Genomic DNA, 18,253 nt, shown 5'->3' with positions numbered 1-18,253 from the left:
TAAGAATCGGAGATAATGGACAATAGTGAGAATGGGGAGAGGTGTTATGAATCCTAAGAGAATGAAGAGTAGTTAAAAGAATCCTGAGAGAAAAAGGAATATGGTAAGGGGTACTGACAGAATGTGGCTCGGTGTATAGAATCATTGTAAAATTTAAAGTCGTGTGAGAAATACTGCATTAATGGAGAGTAATATAAAGAGTTCCATGATGTATATTTTCATCAAAAGCTCATAATTATTGCTACTCTGACTTGCTGTTGTTTCAAAAGACATTATTTAAGTAAAATGTTTGACGAAAAATGTGTTCCCTCTTATCCTGGCCGCCAGAATATGTATTCAACATTTTTAGTAAAATAATTAGCATCTAAAAACACAATATGATAATTACAGTTGCGGAACAAAACCCATTAACACCTAGCTTACATACAATTCTCAAATTAGCTGCTCATTAAATATAAAGGGTATGATATCTTAACACAGGCAATGTCCTGATTTCTGCCAAATATAAACTGTGGCGTTTATCATGATAACCGTTCCTCTTTGCGACTGTTTTAGAGTCGTTGAAGTAATTTTAAATATAGCACATATACAACCGTCTTTTGAAGCAAGCTTTGATTAAATGTACAACATTGATATAGCTTCAGGTAAACTATCCGAATTCTTCAGACACCAAAGAACAGTCAGATATTTTTGTTATATCTGGATTTAATTTTCTGTTGGTAATGTGTCTGTAACTATCCTTTAACAAAGCTATCAAAACAATACGTCTGTGGAGGGATACATCATTGGTTATAGGCTGTTTAAGTCTTCAATCTTCCTCAGTACAGGTGTACTGGGTTACCTTAAACATATTTCGTTGACACCAATGTATACCTCAGATAGACAGATAACATGCACGTTTAAATTTCCTAAATTTCAAATATACATTAGAATAATCAATATGGACATGAACAGGTAAGTCAGTTTATATACACAAAATGCTTACACGTAACGCGTTTGACAAGGACAAACGTAACACTGTAAATACACCTGTTAAAATTCATTCATGCGATCACTCTGGTCTGTGCAAGTTTGCGGCAAACTCGCATAACAAGGAAGTAAATAGCTGTTTATCTTGCTACCTCTGTGAGATAATTACTTCATCAAACCCCCTAGCCAGGTGCAAGTACAAACATGATATGCAAGTTCTGTTAGACTGCATATACCAAGACCGTTGTCGAGCTAACAGAACAGAACTGTGATACGACGTGGCTGTGAAGCTCTGCCTGAATGAGTATCTAAGATATATATCAATGTGTACGTAATCCGAACATTGGACAACTAACTGTATAAGTGATGTAGGTGCTTCTACATTTTCGTGATAACATCATACATTCGTGATACAGTCTGCTTCAATGGAAAAATCTGTTTTAAGTTAATATTCGATCCCACATCAACAGTATTACCTTGGGACAAGAGGATATGCATGTGGCTGATTATGAGACATTGAACTCAGTAGACTAGGTGAGTGGTTCTACATGATAGTGGACAAAAGCTATTACATTCATGTTTAACACATCAAATTGGACTATGCTTCAGTGTAATTGACTTTAAATAGTTTGATTCGTCATAACCGTTTAAGATTGTCTACTAAAATGGCCAAATCCTTGCCATTAGGCCAAATTCCTTATCGTGTCAAAGGTCAGACCACATGTGTTCACCACAGGGGGACACAACTGGAACTGTTTTGTAAAAAATGTAAGGTGCTTGCATGTACACAGTGTTTATCCAGTGTACACAACTGCCATCCAGTTTGTGAACTTCGTGAAATAATTCCCCCAAAGAAACAGGACATTGCAGACTTCATGGATAAAATTGAGAATGATGACCTGGTACAGACCGTTCAAAACATCCATTTCACTGATAAGCAAATCAAAGACAACGCCAGTACATTCAAAAAACTTTCAAGTGGGTTGAAAAAGCGAACGAAAAAAATAAAACAAGATCTTGACTTGCTTACACTACAAACACTGTCTTTCTACGAACAGTTAGAGAAAGAAAACACCAAGTTACTTGAAGCATACAAACAGCACCTGGAAATGTGCAACGCCCTGTTAAAAGAGCAGATGCAAGAATGCAAGAGAGTGCTCCAATGTGGCTTAGATCTAGTAATCTATGATAAGGCGTGTGAGATAAATGATTCCTGTGTCACGCTCCCTGTAGAACCTACCTTGGGAACCGTTAGCTTCACTCCGAACAAAAATCCGTTGAAGCTGCTGAAACAAGCCTTGGGAGAAATTTCCACTTCCGATCAATTTAAAGAAATCTGTAAATCGTCATCACATCAGGATCGGTCAGCACCATCATCCGCTGACGAAGAACTTAATACACAACATCGGATACCGTCAGAAGGAAGCCCTAGAGTTACAAATAAGGAATACAAGTTGCTGTCTCATGCCAAGGTAGTAGGAGAGTTGCACAGTCCATGTAGAATCGGTTCTCTATGTCTTACAGCTGATGGTCAGTTGTGGACGAAGTATAGCAAGACATTAACTCTGCTTGATGGAAAAGGTACAGTGGTTCAGGAGGTCAAGCACAATAACTGGATAAATTCTATCAGCATTTCACAAAAAACAAACACACTTTGGGTTTGTGACGACGATCAAATCATGAAATTGGAATCGGGACGACTAATTACTCAATTCAGCACCGATGAGGATATCCTGTGTATCTGCATGACAGCCAACAACCAAGTAATTGTGGGAAAGGCCAAACTTATCGCAAAATTTACCACAAAAGGTGAAATTGTTACTTCAACAATGCTTGCAGGAACCCAGGAGCCATTAGTACACTCTCCATACAGGATCTCAGAGTGTCCTGTCACTAACAATGTCGCCGTTATTGACAGGAATTCTCAGAAAGATGGTGGTGATGGAAGCCAACAAGTTGTTGTCATGGACACATGTCTCGAGAAAGTATTCGTTTATGATGGCGAACTCCTCGGTGAATATGCAACTTCCGATCGGACACCGTTTGACCCCTCTGATGTGACTTTTGACAGTGCTGGGAATCTAGTCATAGGGGACTGTAACGACTGTTGTGTTCTACTCATCAGTGGACGTGGGGAGTTCCTTAGGGTCCTATACACAGACACAGACAAGACGTGGGCTGTTGGTGTGGATAGAGAGAATGATCTATGGACTGTCTTTGGAGGGAAACGTATAAAACTACTAAAATACAGGAGAGTAAAATGACTCTTGAAATCTATCATATCCTGTATGTTTTACCATGTTAACAGAATATAAGGATACTAGTTTCTCTGCTGATGGGAGAGACTTGGCTCATAACATTGGCTTAACGTTCATTTAACGAATCATTGTGACCTTATAATTTGTGTACGTCATTTTTTGACGACCGTGTTTTTACAATCAAGTGTGTGAAATATTCCAATTAATGGATTGTGTATTTAGTACGACTAACACATGTTTGTGTACAATGTCAACGTCGTAATTACTAAATTATAAAATGTGATGTGGAAGACAATGACCATGGTGAGATTGGTCTCTGCAGACCTCCCGGACTCTAATATGGGGGTTGACATCGATTCCTGATGTTCAGATCGAATGCATGGATGTTGTGTAATTTATAAGTTCGGGTAGGTCAACAGAAACCTTGATTACTGATGTCAAAAACCAGGATTAACATATTTCAATACCTAGAACAGACAAGTAAGTGTGTGGTCGGGTGGGGCAGTAAAGTTAATGTTGATATTACATGTACCACAGTAAGTAAAGGTATGTTACCTGTACCACAGTAAGTAAAGGTATGTTACAAGTACCACAGTAAGTAAAGGTATGTTACCTGTACCACAGTAAGTAAAGGTATGTTACATGTACCACAGTAAGTAAAGGTATGTTACATGTACCACAGTAAGCAAAGGTATGTTACATGTACCACAGTAAGTAAAGGTATATTACATGTACCACAGTAAGTAAAGTTATGTTACATGTACCACCGTAAGTCAAGGTATGTTACCTGTACCACAGTAAGTAAAGGGATGTTACATGTACCACAGTAAGTCAAGGTGTTTTGCTTAAACATGTTCTACGTCACCATGAACGTATTTCACAATATTCATATTTTGTTTGATAATTAAGTGTGCAAGAAGGCCATTATGAGGAACAATTTATCTGTCCACATTTATTTTTACTTGTATATTTAAACAAATGTGGTTGGACGATTTAAGAAATTATAAATCAATTATGCTAATATGGAATGGACATTCCGTTCTTTTTACAGACGCCCTATAATATATGAGACCAAAGACAGAAAGTCAATTAGCAGAGTGGCGTTATATAATTATAGTTTCACCTCGGATAGGAATTAATGAGCAGTATGATTTAATTCTGTTTCATAGCTATTAAATGATTAACCAATCAATTAATCATTTATTAATCGAAATCGAATGAAGGTTATTGAAATTAAATCAATAGTAACACACATACATGTATTAGTGAGGGTTGTGCTTATGTGTATACGATGCCATTCGACGTTCTATTCTTGATCAAGTGTTCGAAACAGTTAAAGCCCACATAATTATCGATAATGAGACAATAGCTGTTCCTTTTTGTTAGGTACAATTCTAAAAAATATGATACAAGAGGCACAAGGGCCTTAACGATCACCTGAGTTAGTATATAGTTATTGACGTGTAGTGGCATTGTTTAAATAATGTGACCTAAAAACTATGTTTCATGTAACTACAGGATTGGTGGAGGTGTTCTACCTAGGGACACTCTAATCTGATTGACGGTAACAATAACACACCTGTCATATTTTTTTTAAACTAAAACAAAATATTATATACCTGTCATATCTTACCGAGATACAGAACATTCCCTGTATACCTGTCATATCCTACCTAAATACAGAACATTCCCTATATACCTGTCATATCCTAACTAGATACAGGACATTCCCTGTATTCCTGTCATATCCTACCGAGTTACAGAACATTCCCTATATCCCTGTCATATCCTACCGAGTTACAGAACATTCCCTATAGACCTGTCATATCCTACCTAAATACAGAACATTCCCTGTATTCCTGTCATATCCTACCGAGTTACAGAACATTCCCTATAGACCTGTCATATCCTACCTAGATCCAGACCACTCCCCATATCCCTGTCATATCCTACCTAGGTACAGAACATTCCCTGTATGCCTGTCATATCCTACCAAGTTACAGAACATTCCCTATATACTTGTCATATCCTACCTAGATAAAGGACATTCCCTGTATACCTGTGATATCCTATCTAGATACAGAACATTCCCGGTATACCAGTCATATCCTACCAAGATTCAGAACATTCCATATATACCTGTCATATCCTGCCTAGATACAGAACATTCCCTATACACCTGTCATATCCTACCGAGTTACAGAACATTCCCTATATTCCTGTCATATCCTACCTAGATAAAGGACATTCCCTGTATACCTGTAATATCCTACCTAGATACAGAACATTTCCCAGAAACCAGTCATATCCTACCGAGATACAGGACATTCCCTGTATTCCTGTCATATCCTGCCTAAATACAGAACATTCCCTATACACCTGTCATATCCTACCGAGTTACAGAACATTCCCTATAGACCTGTCATATCCTACCTAGATCCAGACCACTCCCCATATCCCTGTCATATCCTACCTAAATACAGAACATTCCCTGTATGTAGGTAGGATATGACAGGTATGCAGGGAATGTTCTGTATCTCGGTAGGATATGACAGGAATACAGGGAATGTCCTGTATCTAGGTAGGATATCACAGGTATACAGGGAATGTTATGTATCTAGGGAGGATGTTACAGGTATACAGGGAATGTTCTGTACCTAGGTAGGATATGACAGGCATATATGGAATGTTCTGTATCTAGGGAGGATATGACAGGTATATAGGGAATGTTCCCTATATACCTGTCATATCCTTCCTAGATACAGAACATTCCCGGTATACCTGTCATATCCTACCGAGATACAGAACATTCCCTATATACCTGTCATATCCTACCTACAAACAGAACATTCCCCAATGATTTCGTGATGTATATAATGACCATAAAAGTTTATGATCGGAAAATAGAAATTGTCGTGTTTATTGTAAAGCTTAAAAGTAAAGGTATGACCACACCCGTTATACCTTGTCGCAGTAAAACTAGCATTACACACGTTATACTTAATCATTATTAAGGGTTGTAAAGTTAAAACACTTGCAGAAACTTTTCATATTGAATATATAAACTTTATTTATTTTACAACAAGTTATTTCATCTTAAATTAATTACTCTTGTTGACCCGGATGTAAGCGTGCGCGGGTCTTAATGTGGGAGTAAACCGGAAATTTACTGGAGAAAACTCACGTGGTCGGGCAGGTTGCCCCACACCTTTTCACGGCCGATCAAAAAAAATCGAACCCCGGCCGCCTTAGTGAGAGGCAAGTGCGTTATCTACTGCGCCACTAAAAATGTTCAATGCATTTCAAAACATATGCTATATATCGTTCAAATAGTGTTGTATATTAAATGATAACATTGATCCACAAACTGTATTTTTAAACCATTTATTACAATTTACCTGCATTAACCAGGTGTGGTTTAAAGGGAGGTAACCAGTGGTTGGAGAAGATTCTTGACAGCCGACCACACCCATTTCCCTTTCATTAGAGGAGAACCATTTGTGATATCTGATTCCACAGATACAAACATGAAATCAGACGTGGCCTTATCAGACATGTTGCTGTGCATCTGAAACCAACTTTGTACCTTCGGCTACATATACATTCACACAGATACACAGATTTTATTCTGACTGTAGGACCTCAAAAGAGTCCTCTGCTGTACATGTCAGCTCAATACGGTTTGAACAAATTCTGACAACAGCATGGACATTTAGATAACATTAATCCAGCATAATGACAGTGAACCCGCAACCGAGTTAACATCACCATACATTCAAATCTCCATTACCACAGATATGAGTCTATAACTAAAGAATGACGTCATCATAAATATTTTATGTTAAAACAACCATTGTGTACCTGACACATCAAGTAGGATTGGTATTTGTTTACACTCTGGCGTTCCATTTTGCACAGGTGTGAATCTGTAACAAAACGTGAGGTCACAATATAACTTGGTTATCGATGGAACAGTTGTGAAATTGTAACCACCGATGATGTCACAAGCAATTTTATTTGTTTTTATTCTTTAAGAGGGAGGCTATAACTGTGATGTTTTAGGCTGAAGAACATACTTTGATAGAAAGAAAGCGACAGGTTACCACTAAGACAGATTTGACTCGGGCCGAAGCAATCTTCTAACATTCATTTTTCAAAAATCTCTTACCCTTTTGATATTCAACAATAATACACACACCAATGCTGATTTGTTTTCTTAAAATGTATAAGTAAAAGTGTGTAAATGTGAAGTAATACTACATGGAGTCATGTCAGTAAATTTGAAAATATATCGGTCTGTATTTGTATATATATATATATAATTTTTTAAAAGAATAACATATAATAATCGACTTTAAAACTAGCAGCTTTCACCCTTCACATGGGTCTTCAGGTTTCTTTCAAAAGCCCTCTAAAGGGAGAAAGCTACTAAGAATTCGGTCGTTATATATATATATATTATTTCTAAACTTGCCCACTTCACTTGGATCTTAAATATTTTTAAATATAATTTTTGCGTATAAATAATTAAAGGCAGATAGCATGGTTCGTATTATCTGTCCGGGTTAAATATGTCTTGAGCCGAGTCATTGAAGATTTTATTAGCCCATTTTATGTTATATTTGAGCAATAAACTGTACCGATGTTTTACAAAAAAAATGAATGGTGCGCGATAACACTGCGTAGACGTTGCAGACATTTATCGGTCAAAACAATGATATCAAAGAATTAAATTTCAAGGAAATATATTGATATCAAGGTGCTGTCAAAATAGCATTATAACCGAATAGTATGTTTAAAATAAGCAGCGTGTTACTTGGTCCATCAATAGACGTTGTGTCGTACAGGGATCCTCACTTCATTGGTAAGACCATAGGTTCTTTGCCCAGGCCGGGACATACTTAAGTCCTTAAAAATGGTAGTAGTTATTCCCTGCTTTAAAGTTCACCATTTAGACAACAACTAGTTCACCCGTTGTTAGTATAGTGTGACTTTTGCATGGTATTTCAGTGAGATAGCACTATAAAGTCGGCATCAGATCCGCACTATCACAAGGAGGCAGATACACCAACATATCCAGTCTCCGACGCGCATACACACATGCACGCTTACACAACACACATGGAGTCATGTCCTTAAATGACCTAAGCTGTTAATAGGACGTTAAACAAAAGAACACCATAGGTTTAGACGAAAATTCAATATAAATGTTCTTGTACAGAATTCAACTTTATAGATACGCATAGGCATAACTATGAAGACCGCCATTTTTGAGGTGTGTGTTTTAATGTTTTTTGACATATATTTGTCCTGATGCCAAAAAAACCCATTGAGATCAAAAATCAAACCTTGTTTTTGGAACAGTGGTTCATGCCCTTGCACGACGGGTCGTCTCGGGATTTAGTGGTTTGACCGTTCATTCGTTCGTACGTGTCCCAAACGGCGTCACAGCTCAACAGACCTTATTTCTTATCCGATTGTCAAGATAATTCACACACATGTCTACAAACATCACGTTTTGTACGAGTTCGCGTTAGAAATTATGTCACTGTTACTATAAATAGAATTTGATACATTTTTTACGCCATTGCTTTACAGATTTCACTTCTAATACGATTGTCATAAAAACTTCACACACGTGTTTACAAACATAAACTCGTGTACAAATCCGCATTTTGACCTGCTGCAATCAAAAACTAGGTCACTATTACCTCTACAAAATTTGTTTCTTTTTTGATCAACACGGAACTTCAAACGTACAAACATCAACTTAAAAACAGAAGTCAAAGTGTGTGTATTAGTACACAATAAGAAACACATATATTCTATTTAAATTCTATTTAAATTTTGAAAGCAGTATCAAATGTTTGAAGCATATGGTAAACCGACGAAATACCAAAACAAACAGTAATTGAGATATTGCTATTGATAAATGAGATTCATATATACCTTATAAACAATAACGATATCTTATATAACATTGATTAAAAGAGATGTGTCTATTACATTTAATTCATTTATCATTTCATGTATATCTTTAACGATATCCCTGTTTATATTAAAATTGTTTTTCAAAACTTATCTTTATGTAAAATAAATAAAGATCTCTTTTACTTATTGAAATTTCTTCAAATGAAATGGGGATTTCGTTAAATGAGATATTTTGTTATCTCTATTTTGGTATTTTATTTTATTTTCAGTCGCCAAAGAGGTATTAACGATCTTGTAATGATCTGTCTGTAGCATGGTAGTTCACTTTCTGTCTTATATCTCCAACAGCTTTGATTACATTTGTAAAAATAAGGATTTATTTTGACTCAAGGAAGTCATGATTTCGTTAAGGGAGAATAGAAGATTTTAACACAATGGCACAAAGCAGACTGGATTGGCCACTAACAATAGAAGTCATATCTGTGTCTTATATATCAATTCACAATACTATGAATGAAATATTTCAAGAAATCATTACAACTGATGCAAGACTTTGGAACAGACGTCTTCGGCTAACAACAGACGTCTTCGGCTAACAAGACAATTCACATCTAGTAAGCACACTTCAGTGTCACTATTTCCGTTCAACTGAACTGAGATGATGCATGTTGGAATTACTCGTGAAATATTTGACTCCTAAAATGGAAATGGGATATGATATATATATATATATATATAAATTGTGACAAAGAGAGGTAAGAGTTTCCGCTTTTGGGTGTGTTTGAATTTTATTTCCAAATTTTAACTTTTAATTAATTTGTGTGTGTGTGTTCTTTTAGCTTCGTTCCCGGATATATGGGAATACCATGTAATGAAAAGGCAGATAGTGCTGCGAAATCAGCAATATTGCTTCCACCTGTTGATTTTTAAACCACTTATTACAAAATTTATAAGATCACAGTGACATCAGCCAATGGCATCTTAGCTAAAGAGAGCGGCGCCGTAACGAGGTTGCCCTTGCCCGTCTCCGGACAAAATTGTGAATTTTCTTTTATTGCATTGCAAAACCAACACAGCGATAGCGTTTTGTCAATTTCTAAAGAAGGTGTTGCGGTATATTTCACTTTTGCAATATTGACATTATCGGATATAAAGGAGAAACGATACAGAGCATAAAAAATAAATTCTGGGTAGTTTTAGTGGAGGGGATAGGTAGGGGGCAGTTGGATGGGAGAGGGGAATGGCGGATGGCACCAACTGTAACATTTGTATAAAAGAAAAAGAAACGTACATTTCTCATAACACAATTTATCACATAATGTACTGTGTTATCCAGTGAATATACACATGTCATATTTTTTTGCGTATTAACCCATGTAATATGACCTATCAGCCCTGTGATTGGTTGTAAGTTCTAATTGTTTCAATTGTGACGTCACGCCTAGGACAAGTATATGACATCACAGACTTACGCACTGGAGTCAAAATGGCAGCTTTCTACATTTCAAGGTTGCATGAAAATTGTCGTTTTACACAAATAAATGTCACAAATCTTGATTATGTGATAAAAGGATCTTACACTCGTTTTTATTTCATATGAAATTTAGAAAACTCGTCACGAAACTTTCATTTTTGCTCACCAGAGGCTTGCTTAATTGAAAAATTCTTTTCTCGTTTCATAAATCTCATATGAAATGGAAGCTCATGCAAGATCCTATATAAATGTTTGATAATTAAGACTCGTTTTGGCTCGGTCATTGACCAGACTGTCACAAACTATTATGAATGATGCAGTTGTTGGTGTAGGAACGTCACTAAATCACAGACATTAATAATTTAACAGTGAAACCTATGCGTTTTTACAAGATTGCCTAACTGGAAAGCTCCCGGGGATCAGCCCCCGAGCCAACCTATCAAACTAAAACGTAACTGTTCTATTATGCATTAGTCGCTCCTTGACAAAGGACACCAAATGTAGTATAGCGTCCCAGTCAGTAATTACGCTGTGGTATTGTTTGTTTATGGGACATCCAAATGGACGAGGATTTGCATACAAATAGGAGGCAAGATACCAAGTCTGAACAAATTAGCATGTTCTCCGAACTGTCCTTCTCCTGTCGATGTTACAGTTGTGTACATGAAATAAACATTTCTGAGTTGCAAATATCATAATATGAAACTCACTAATTCACCAATAAGATATTTTTTTTATGACGACGACAGTACTGATATCTTCTTCATTGTGATACTTATAACTGGAGAAACAACGATATGTATATCTAGCAATTTTATTTTGTATTCAAAACTTCATTTTGAACCAACATTGTCTACTGAAATATATCATACTCAATACATCGGGTTAAGGATGATGTTGCAATAACATATTTTGAACCGTCGGTGATGTAAGGACACTTCCAATAATCATATATATAATAAGGCGCCTTCATGTTATATTTGTGCTTACAGACCATGCACGTACAACGCTCTTCCAAAAACCTCTCTGTATGTAAACAGCTAAGCCGTTTCTAGAACGAGTTTGAATATTCGCATATCAAATCGTTTCAACACAAACCTATCTGGGTACAATGACCAGAAATCAAACACCAGCTGCGCGTGGCTTGTTGGTGACATGAACCCTAGAGATCACGAGAGATCACATGACGAGAGATCACATGACGAGAGATCACAGGAAGAGAGATCACAATTCTTGACGAGAGATTACATGACGAGAGATTACATGACGATGACGAGAGAGCACATGACGAGAGAGCACATGACGAGAGAACACATGACGAGAGAACATATGACGAGAGATCACATGACGAGAGAACACATGACGAGAGAGATCACATGACGAGAGATCACATGACGAGAGATCACATGACGATGACGAGAGAGCACATGACGAGAGAGCACATGACGAGAGATCACAGGAAGAGAGATCACATGACGAGAGATTACATGACGAGAGATTACATGACGAGAGATCACATGACGATGACGAGAGAGCACATGACGAGATATCACATGACGATGACGAGAGAACACATGACGAGAGAGCACATGACGAGAGAGCACATGACGAGAGAACACATTACGAGATATCACAGGACGAGAGAACACATGACGAGAGATCACATGACGATGACGAGAGAGCACGTGACGAGAGAACACATGACGAGAGATCACATGACGAGAGATCACATGACGAGAGATCACAGGAAGAGAGATCACAATTCTTGACGAGAGATTACATGACGAGAGATTACATGACGAGAGATCACATGACGAGAGATCACAGGAAGAGAGATCACAATTCTTGACGAGAGATTACATGGCGAGAGATTACATGACGATGACGAGAGAGCACATGACGAGAGATCACATGACGAGAGAACACATTACGAGATATCACAGGACGAGAGAACACATGACGAGAGATCACATGACGAGAGATCACAGGAAGAGAGATCACATGACGAGAGAGTACATGACGAGAGATTACATGACGAGAGATCACATGACGAGAGATCACATGACGATGACGAGAGAGCATATGACGAGAGAACACATGACGAGAGATCACATGAAGAGAGATCACATGACGAGAGAACATATGACGAGAGATCACATGACGAGAGAACACATAACGAGAGAGATCACATGACGAGAGATCACATGACGATGACGAGAGAACACATGACGAGAGATCACATGACGATGACGAGAGAACACATGACGAGAGAGCACATGACGAGGGAAAACATGACGAGAGAGATCACATGACGAGAGAACACATGACGAGAGAGATCACATGTCCAGAGATCACATGACGAGAGATCACATGACGATGACGAGAGAGAACATGACGAGATATCACATGACGATGACGAGAGAAAACATGACGAGAGAGCACATGACGAGAGAGCACAGGACGAGAGAACACATGACGAGAGATCACATGACGATGACGAGAGAGAACATGACGAGATATCACATGACGATGACGAGAGAAAACATGACGAGAGAGCACATGACGAGAGAGCACAGGACGAGAGAACACATGACGAGAGATCACATGACGATGACGAGAGATCACATGACGAGATATCACATGACGATGACGAGAGAAAACATGACGAGAGAGCACATGACGAGAGAGCACATGACGAGAGAACACATGCCGAGAGATCACATGACGATGACGAGAGAGCACACGACGAGATATCACATGACGATGACGAGAGAACACATAACGAGAGAGCACATGACGAGAGAGCACATGACGAGAGAGCACAGGACGAGAGAACACATGACGAGAGATCACATGACGATGACGAGAGAGCACGTGACGAGAGAACACATGACGAGAGATCACATGACGATGACGAGAGAGCATATGACGAGAGAACACATGACGAGAGATCACATGAAGAGAGATCACATGACGAGAGAACATATGACGAGAGATCACATGACGAGAGAACCCACGACGAGAGAGATCGCATGACGAGAGATCACATGACGAGAGATCACATGACGAGAGAACACATTACGAGATATCACATGACGAGAGAACACATGACGAGAGAGCACATGACGAGGGATAACATGACGAGAGAGATCACATGACGAGAGAACACATGACGAGAGATCACATGACGAGAGAGCACATGACGAGAGAACACATTACGAGATATCACATGACGAGAGAACACATTACGAGATATCACATGACGAGAGAACACATTACGAGAGATCACATGACGAGAGAACACATGACGAGAGATCACATGAAGAGAGATCACATGACGAGAGAACATATGACGAGAGATCACATGACGAGAGAACACATGATGAGAGAACACATTACGAGATATCACATGACGAGAGAACACATGACGAGAGATCACGTGACGAGAGAACACATGACGAGAGATCACATGACGATGACGAGAGAGCACATGACGAGAGAGCACATGACGAGAGAACATATGACGAGAGATCACATGACGAGAGAACACATGACGAGCGAACACATGACGAGAGAGCACATGACGAGAGAACACATGACGAGAGAACACATGACGAGAAAGCACATGACGAGAGAACACATTACGAGATATCACATGACGAGAGAAAACATGACGAGAGATCACATGACGAGAGAACACATGAGGAGAGATCACAATTCTTGACGAGAGAATACATTACGAGAGATCACATGACGAGAGAACACATGACGAGAGAGCACATGACGAGAGAGCACATGACGAGAGAACATATGACGAGAGATCACATGACGAGAGAACACATGATGAGAGAACACATTACGAGATATCACATGACGAGAGAAAACATGACGAGAGATCACATGACGAGAGAACACATGACGAGCGAACACATGACGAGAGAGCACATGACGAGAGAACAAATTACGAGATATCACATGACGAGAGAACACATGACGAGAGATCACATGACGAGAGAACACATGATGAGAGAACACATTACGAGATATCACATGACGAGAGAAAACATGACGAGAGATCACATGACGAGAGAACACATGAGGAGAGATCACAATTCTTGACGAGAGAATACATTACGAGAGATCACATGACGAGAGAACACATCGAAGCGGTCTTCTTTAATAATATCTTCCCGACATGTACACTATAATGCGTATGTATCTATGTTTGTTTACTTCTTGCATAGCAATTCATTTCGTACCACTTACCTATCTGTTCACGTGTAGTGTAATTTGGGTCGTTAAAACATGCTACAATGCTACATAAATACAGCACAATGTTTGAAAATTGAATTTATCCGTGTTTACTTGCTAACTAGCCACCGAACTCACAACACAAACACACGATTGACACAGAAACCCTGTGAGAGTGGCCTCAAACCATATGGACACTGGAGTCGACTCTATAATATGGAAACTGATTGTACTCATGGGGACGTCAGCTCCACGGAACTGTTGTCAGTGACTGAAATCGGTGACGATGTTTTTAAACCTTCTGGAAACGTAATGCATTAAATGTATTGATTTCTGGACAAGTCAAATAGACGAGGAAACCGACAAGAATATGTCATAGTCACTCTTTATATTGTCACCAAGCGATGTTGGTTTCGCTAGTGGTAGTTCCACATGGAGCTATATATCAACGAAATGCGGAGAATTCTGTATTTAAGGGCGTGTTAATCCTGCCGCCATTTCCAGCCAATAGTATGAGAAAGAAACACAGAAGATATAGATCTAGTAACATTGTAAATATTTTAGAAACGTAGTTTTTTCAGATTGGATGGATTTAATAGAAGCAACGTAAATTCAGCTCAAGAAGCCAAACAAACATAAAACGCTACAGGGATAGTTTCCGGACAATCATGTGTTTTGTACATTTAAGCCTGAAGTGCCTGGTTAATGTTTCCTCTGCCGGATCTAGTTTACCAGCCAGAGATCTGCCGAACTGAGGCATTTTCACCCTCTTGTCTGGGTAAGTACAAGTATTCTTACATATAATGCACCTGACTAATAATTTTATACGTGTTTATTCCCCCAACGCTTGTTCACGTTATTAAGTATAATTCGTGATTAATCCCCAGACGAACCCAACGGCCGCCATTTTGGACAAGTTCCCAATCACGACTCACCTGTCCCTCAATCAACGAATATGCGCGTGAAGGAGCGAGATTCCATTCCAAGTGGTTCTGACGTGCTTATAGTTGAACTGACTGGAAAAATGAAAGGTGTCCCAAACGTGACATGTTGTAATATAGAACCTCGATTGATGAAAACATTAGAAAAACTTGAAAGGTACCGTTCTTTTCGGCTGTTAAATCTATTACGAACACATGTTAACACTTGAAAAAAGCACGTGCACGGGATTGAATTATTCTGAAATACTTTAAAGCGTTTAAGGCTACATCCGTGCACTGTTTACTAAAATAAAGTTGTAAACTAATACTCATTCGTTAAAACCGAAAATAATTTAGATTGTTGAAAATATAACGCACGTGACTGTGTACATGTATAGTTACATAGAAATCGTCTTAACGGTTAGTCGGCCTCTATTTAAGGGTTAGTTTGTGGCGATCAGTCCCAGAGGTATCCGATGCTATTAAGGAGGAGGATTTTTATGTGTTATCGTACGAAACTGAAGCTATGAATACAGATTTTAAGTAGTGGCTATCGGACCGGTCCTACGTTTCTCAGTGAACAAATATGAAGAAGCTGGACAGATAAAATGGTGAGTATTTTAAAATAGTATAACTATTATACTTACGAACCGTATTGATTTTAGCACTTAAATTCAGGACAAAAAAATCTTTAAAACTAAATGTTCCGTTTTATTCATATATAGAATACGTTTATTTCTGGAAAGCAAAGTATCTCGACTTTCGATTTTTCACTGTTCTCAAGAATGACGTCTGAACTACAAATATGTTTTTTCGAAACTTTATTAGATGAGTATATCATTAGGTACTTTGTTTTTAGAGACTGAAATGTACGGGCTACTCTGATTTGAATCCTGTTCATACAGAATTATAGCTATTAAGATCTATAAAACAGAGAGAGAGAGAAAAACATTAAAACCCAATAAACAGGAATGTCTGTCCTAAAGTTGGTTTATGTAAATGAAATTGCGTAATGAATGTGTTTATAGTCCAACTGGTTCAACATTGTTATAAGCTTGATATACGTTTGTTATATAACATTGTTATAAGTTTGATATCTTAATCTATAGTTTTAATCATGAAATAAGTAGACTAAGTATCTCTCTCTCTCTCTCTCTCTCTCTCTCTCTCTCTCTCTCGTATGTATTTGTTGTAAATTAAATTAATTTATCTATTATTAGAAATTGCATTATAAAGCATTATGGAAAGGGCGTTTATAAGTTCCAATAACTTGTGCCTAATCCTTTTGTAATAATATTGCAATAAAATATGTTTAAACTAAATGTAAATATACTGAAGTCTTTCGTAGCTGCCCACCCAGCCTCTTCTCAACTTAAACAATAACCCTGATTAAGTTCACTGACCAGCCTAAAACTTTAAGGTATTATGCCTGAGAGTAAAAGGCAAACAGGCAGCAAAGTTGATTCCATTATTAAAAACAGCAGCTGAGAAAACTTATGTAAATTAAATATAGATTTTTTTTCTAAAAGATGTATTTTACTTACATGTATATAATACTCTTTATGAATATGCCATGAACTGCGAGGTTCCGAATTCAAATACAATTTAAAAGCATACAGCTTGAAATCGCGCTTCTTCGGAACTCCGTTACTGTAAGTTTGTCCGTCAGTTGTCAACATATGTCATGATATTCGGAGTAAGCTCTTTGATAATATATCTCCTGTATTTTTGAGACCTATCTTTGGGAATTAAGTGTTTAGGTAGCTTGCCATTATTCCAAGACATTTTCTCTTTTAAATTCTTATAAGTAACAGTACGCCATTTACTTGATTGAAAGAATGTCCGAAAAGGTAACAATACGCCATTTACTTGGTTGAAAGAATGTCTAAAAAAGTAACAAATGTGTTGGGTTATAATGTTGAAGTTTCAGACATCTCAATTTCCACTTAGCACTTTCAGAAGATGAATGATCCTTTCAAATTTTATAGGGATTTTTGCACTTTCAGATAAGTGACAAGACAAGGATAATAAAACATCCGATAAACAAGAATTTGAAACTGGAAAATAAGCAGACATTTTTTACGTCCCCGAATTCCGCAGATACCGAAGATACCACAGACTAGTTTCTCTATATTGTTTTCTTTGTTTGTTTTTCTATATCGATTTACTAAATCTATAAATAGGTGCTAGCTTCCCCAGTCTACTGATGAGCAACAGGTAACAGTAAATGAAACGAACTGCAACTCGGATTCGAGTCACGGCACGGCGCTGTGTTGTATCTTTGAGCAAGACACTTTACTCCGCTTGTTCCAGTTTACTCAGCTGTAAACGAGTACAAGTATATGTGGTTGGGCAGTGCTAGAATTGTTGAATGCTAGCTGTGAGCGTCGAAATGGCAGCACCGGCTGTATGTTCCCCAGGGAGGTGAGAAAAAATATTGGCTGGTTACA

The 18,253-nt window shown here is 38.0% G+C and overlaps 1 protein-coding gene across 3 annotated transcripts in view; it reads left to right on the top strand.

Moving 5' to 3' along the window:
- The first annotated feature begins 14,448 nt into the window (after positions 1-14,448).
- Positions 14,449-18,253, top strand: part of LOC110465609 (calcyphosin-like protein) — a 29,339-nt gene continuing 25,534 nt past the window's right edge. Inside the window, exons 1-3 of one of the 3 annotated variants that reach the window (XM_021521551.1) lie at positions 14,449-15,661; positions 15,771-15,981; positions 16,245-16,414. In XM_021521551.1, coding sequence (XP_021377226.1) covers positions 16,412-16,414 — 3 coding nt within the window. In that variant the 5' untranslated portion in view covers positions 14,449-15,661; positions 15,771-15,981; positions 16,245-16,411. Of the gene's footprint in view, positions 15,662-15,770; positions 15,982-16,235; positions 16,415-18,253 lie in introns of those variants that run through there. The other 2 variants (XM_021521553.1, XM_021521552.1) reach the window with 2 other exon arrangements.

The sequence above is a fragment of the Mizuhopecten yessoensis genome, unplaced genomic scaffold, assembly GCF_002113885.1.
Source record: "Mizuhopecten yessoensis strain PY_sf001 unplaced genomic scaffold, ASM211388v2 scaffold11093, whole genome shotgun sequence".
Taxonomy (NCBI): domain Eukaryota; kingdom Metazoa; phylum Mollusca; class Bivalvia; order Pectinida; family Pectinidae; genus Mizuhopecten; species Mizuhopecten yessoensis.
The sequence above is the reverse complement of the archived record's forward strand: the minus strand, read 5'-3'. Positions and strand labels throughout refer to the sequence as shown.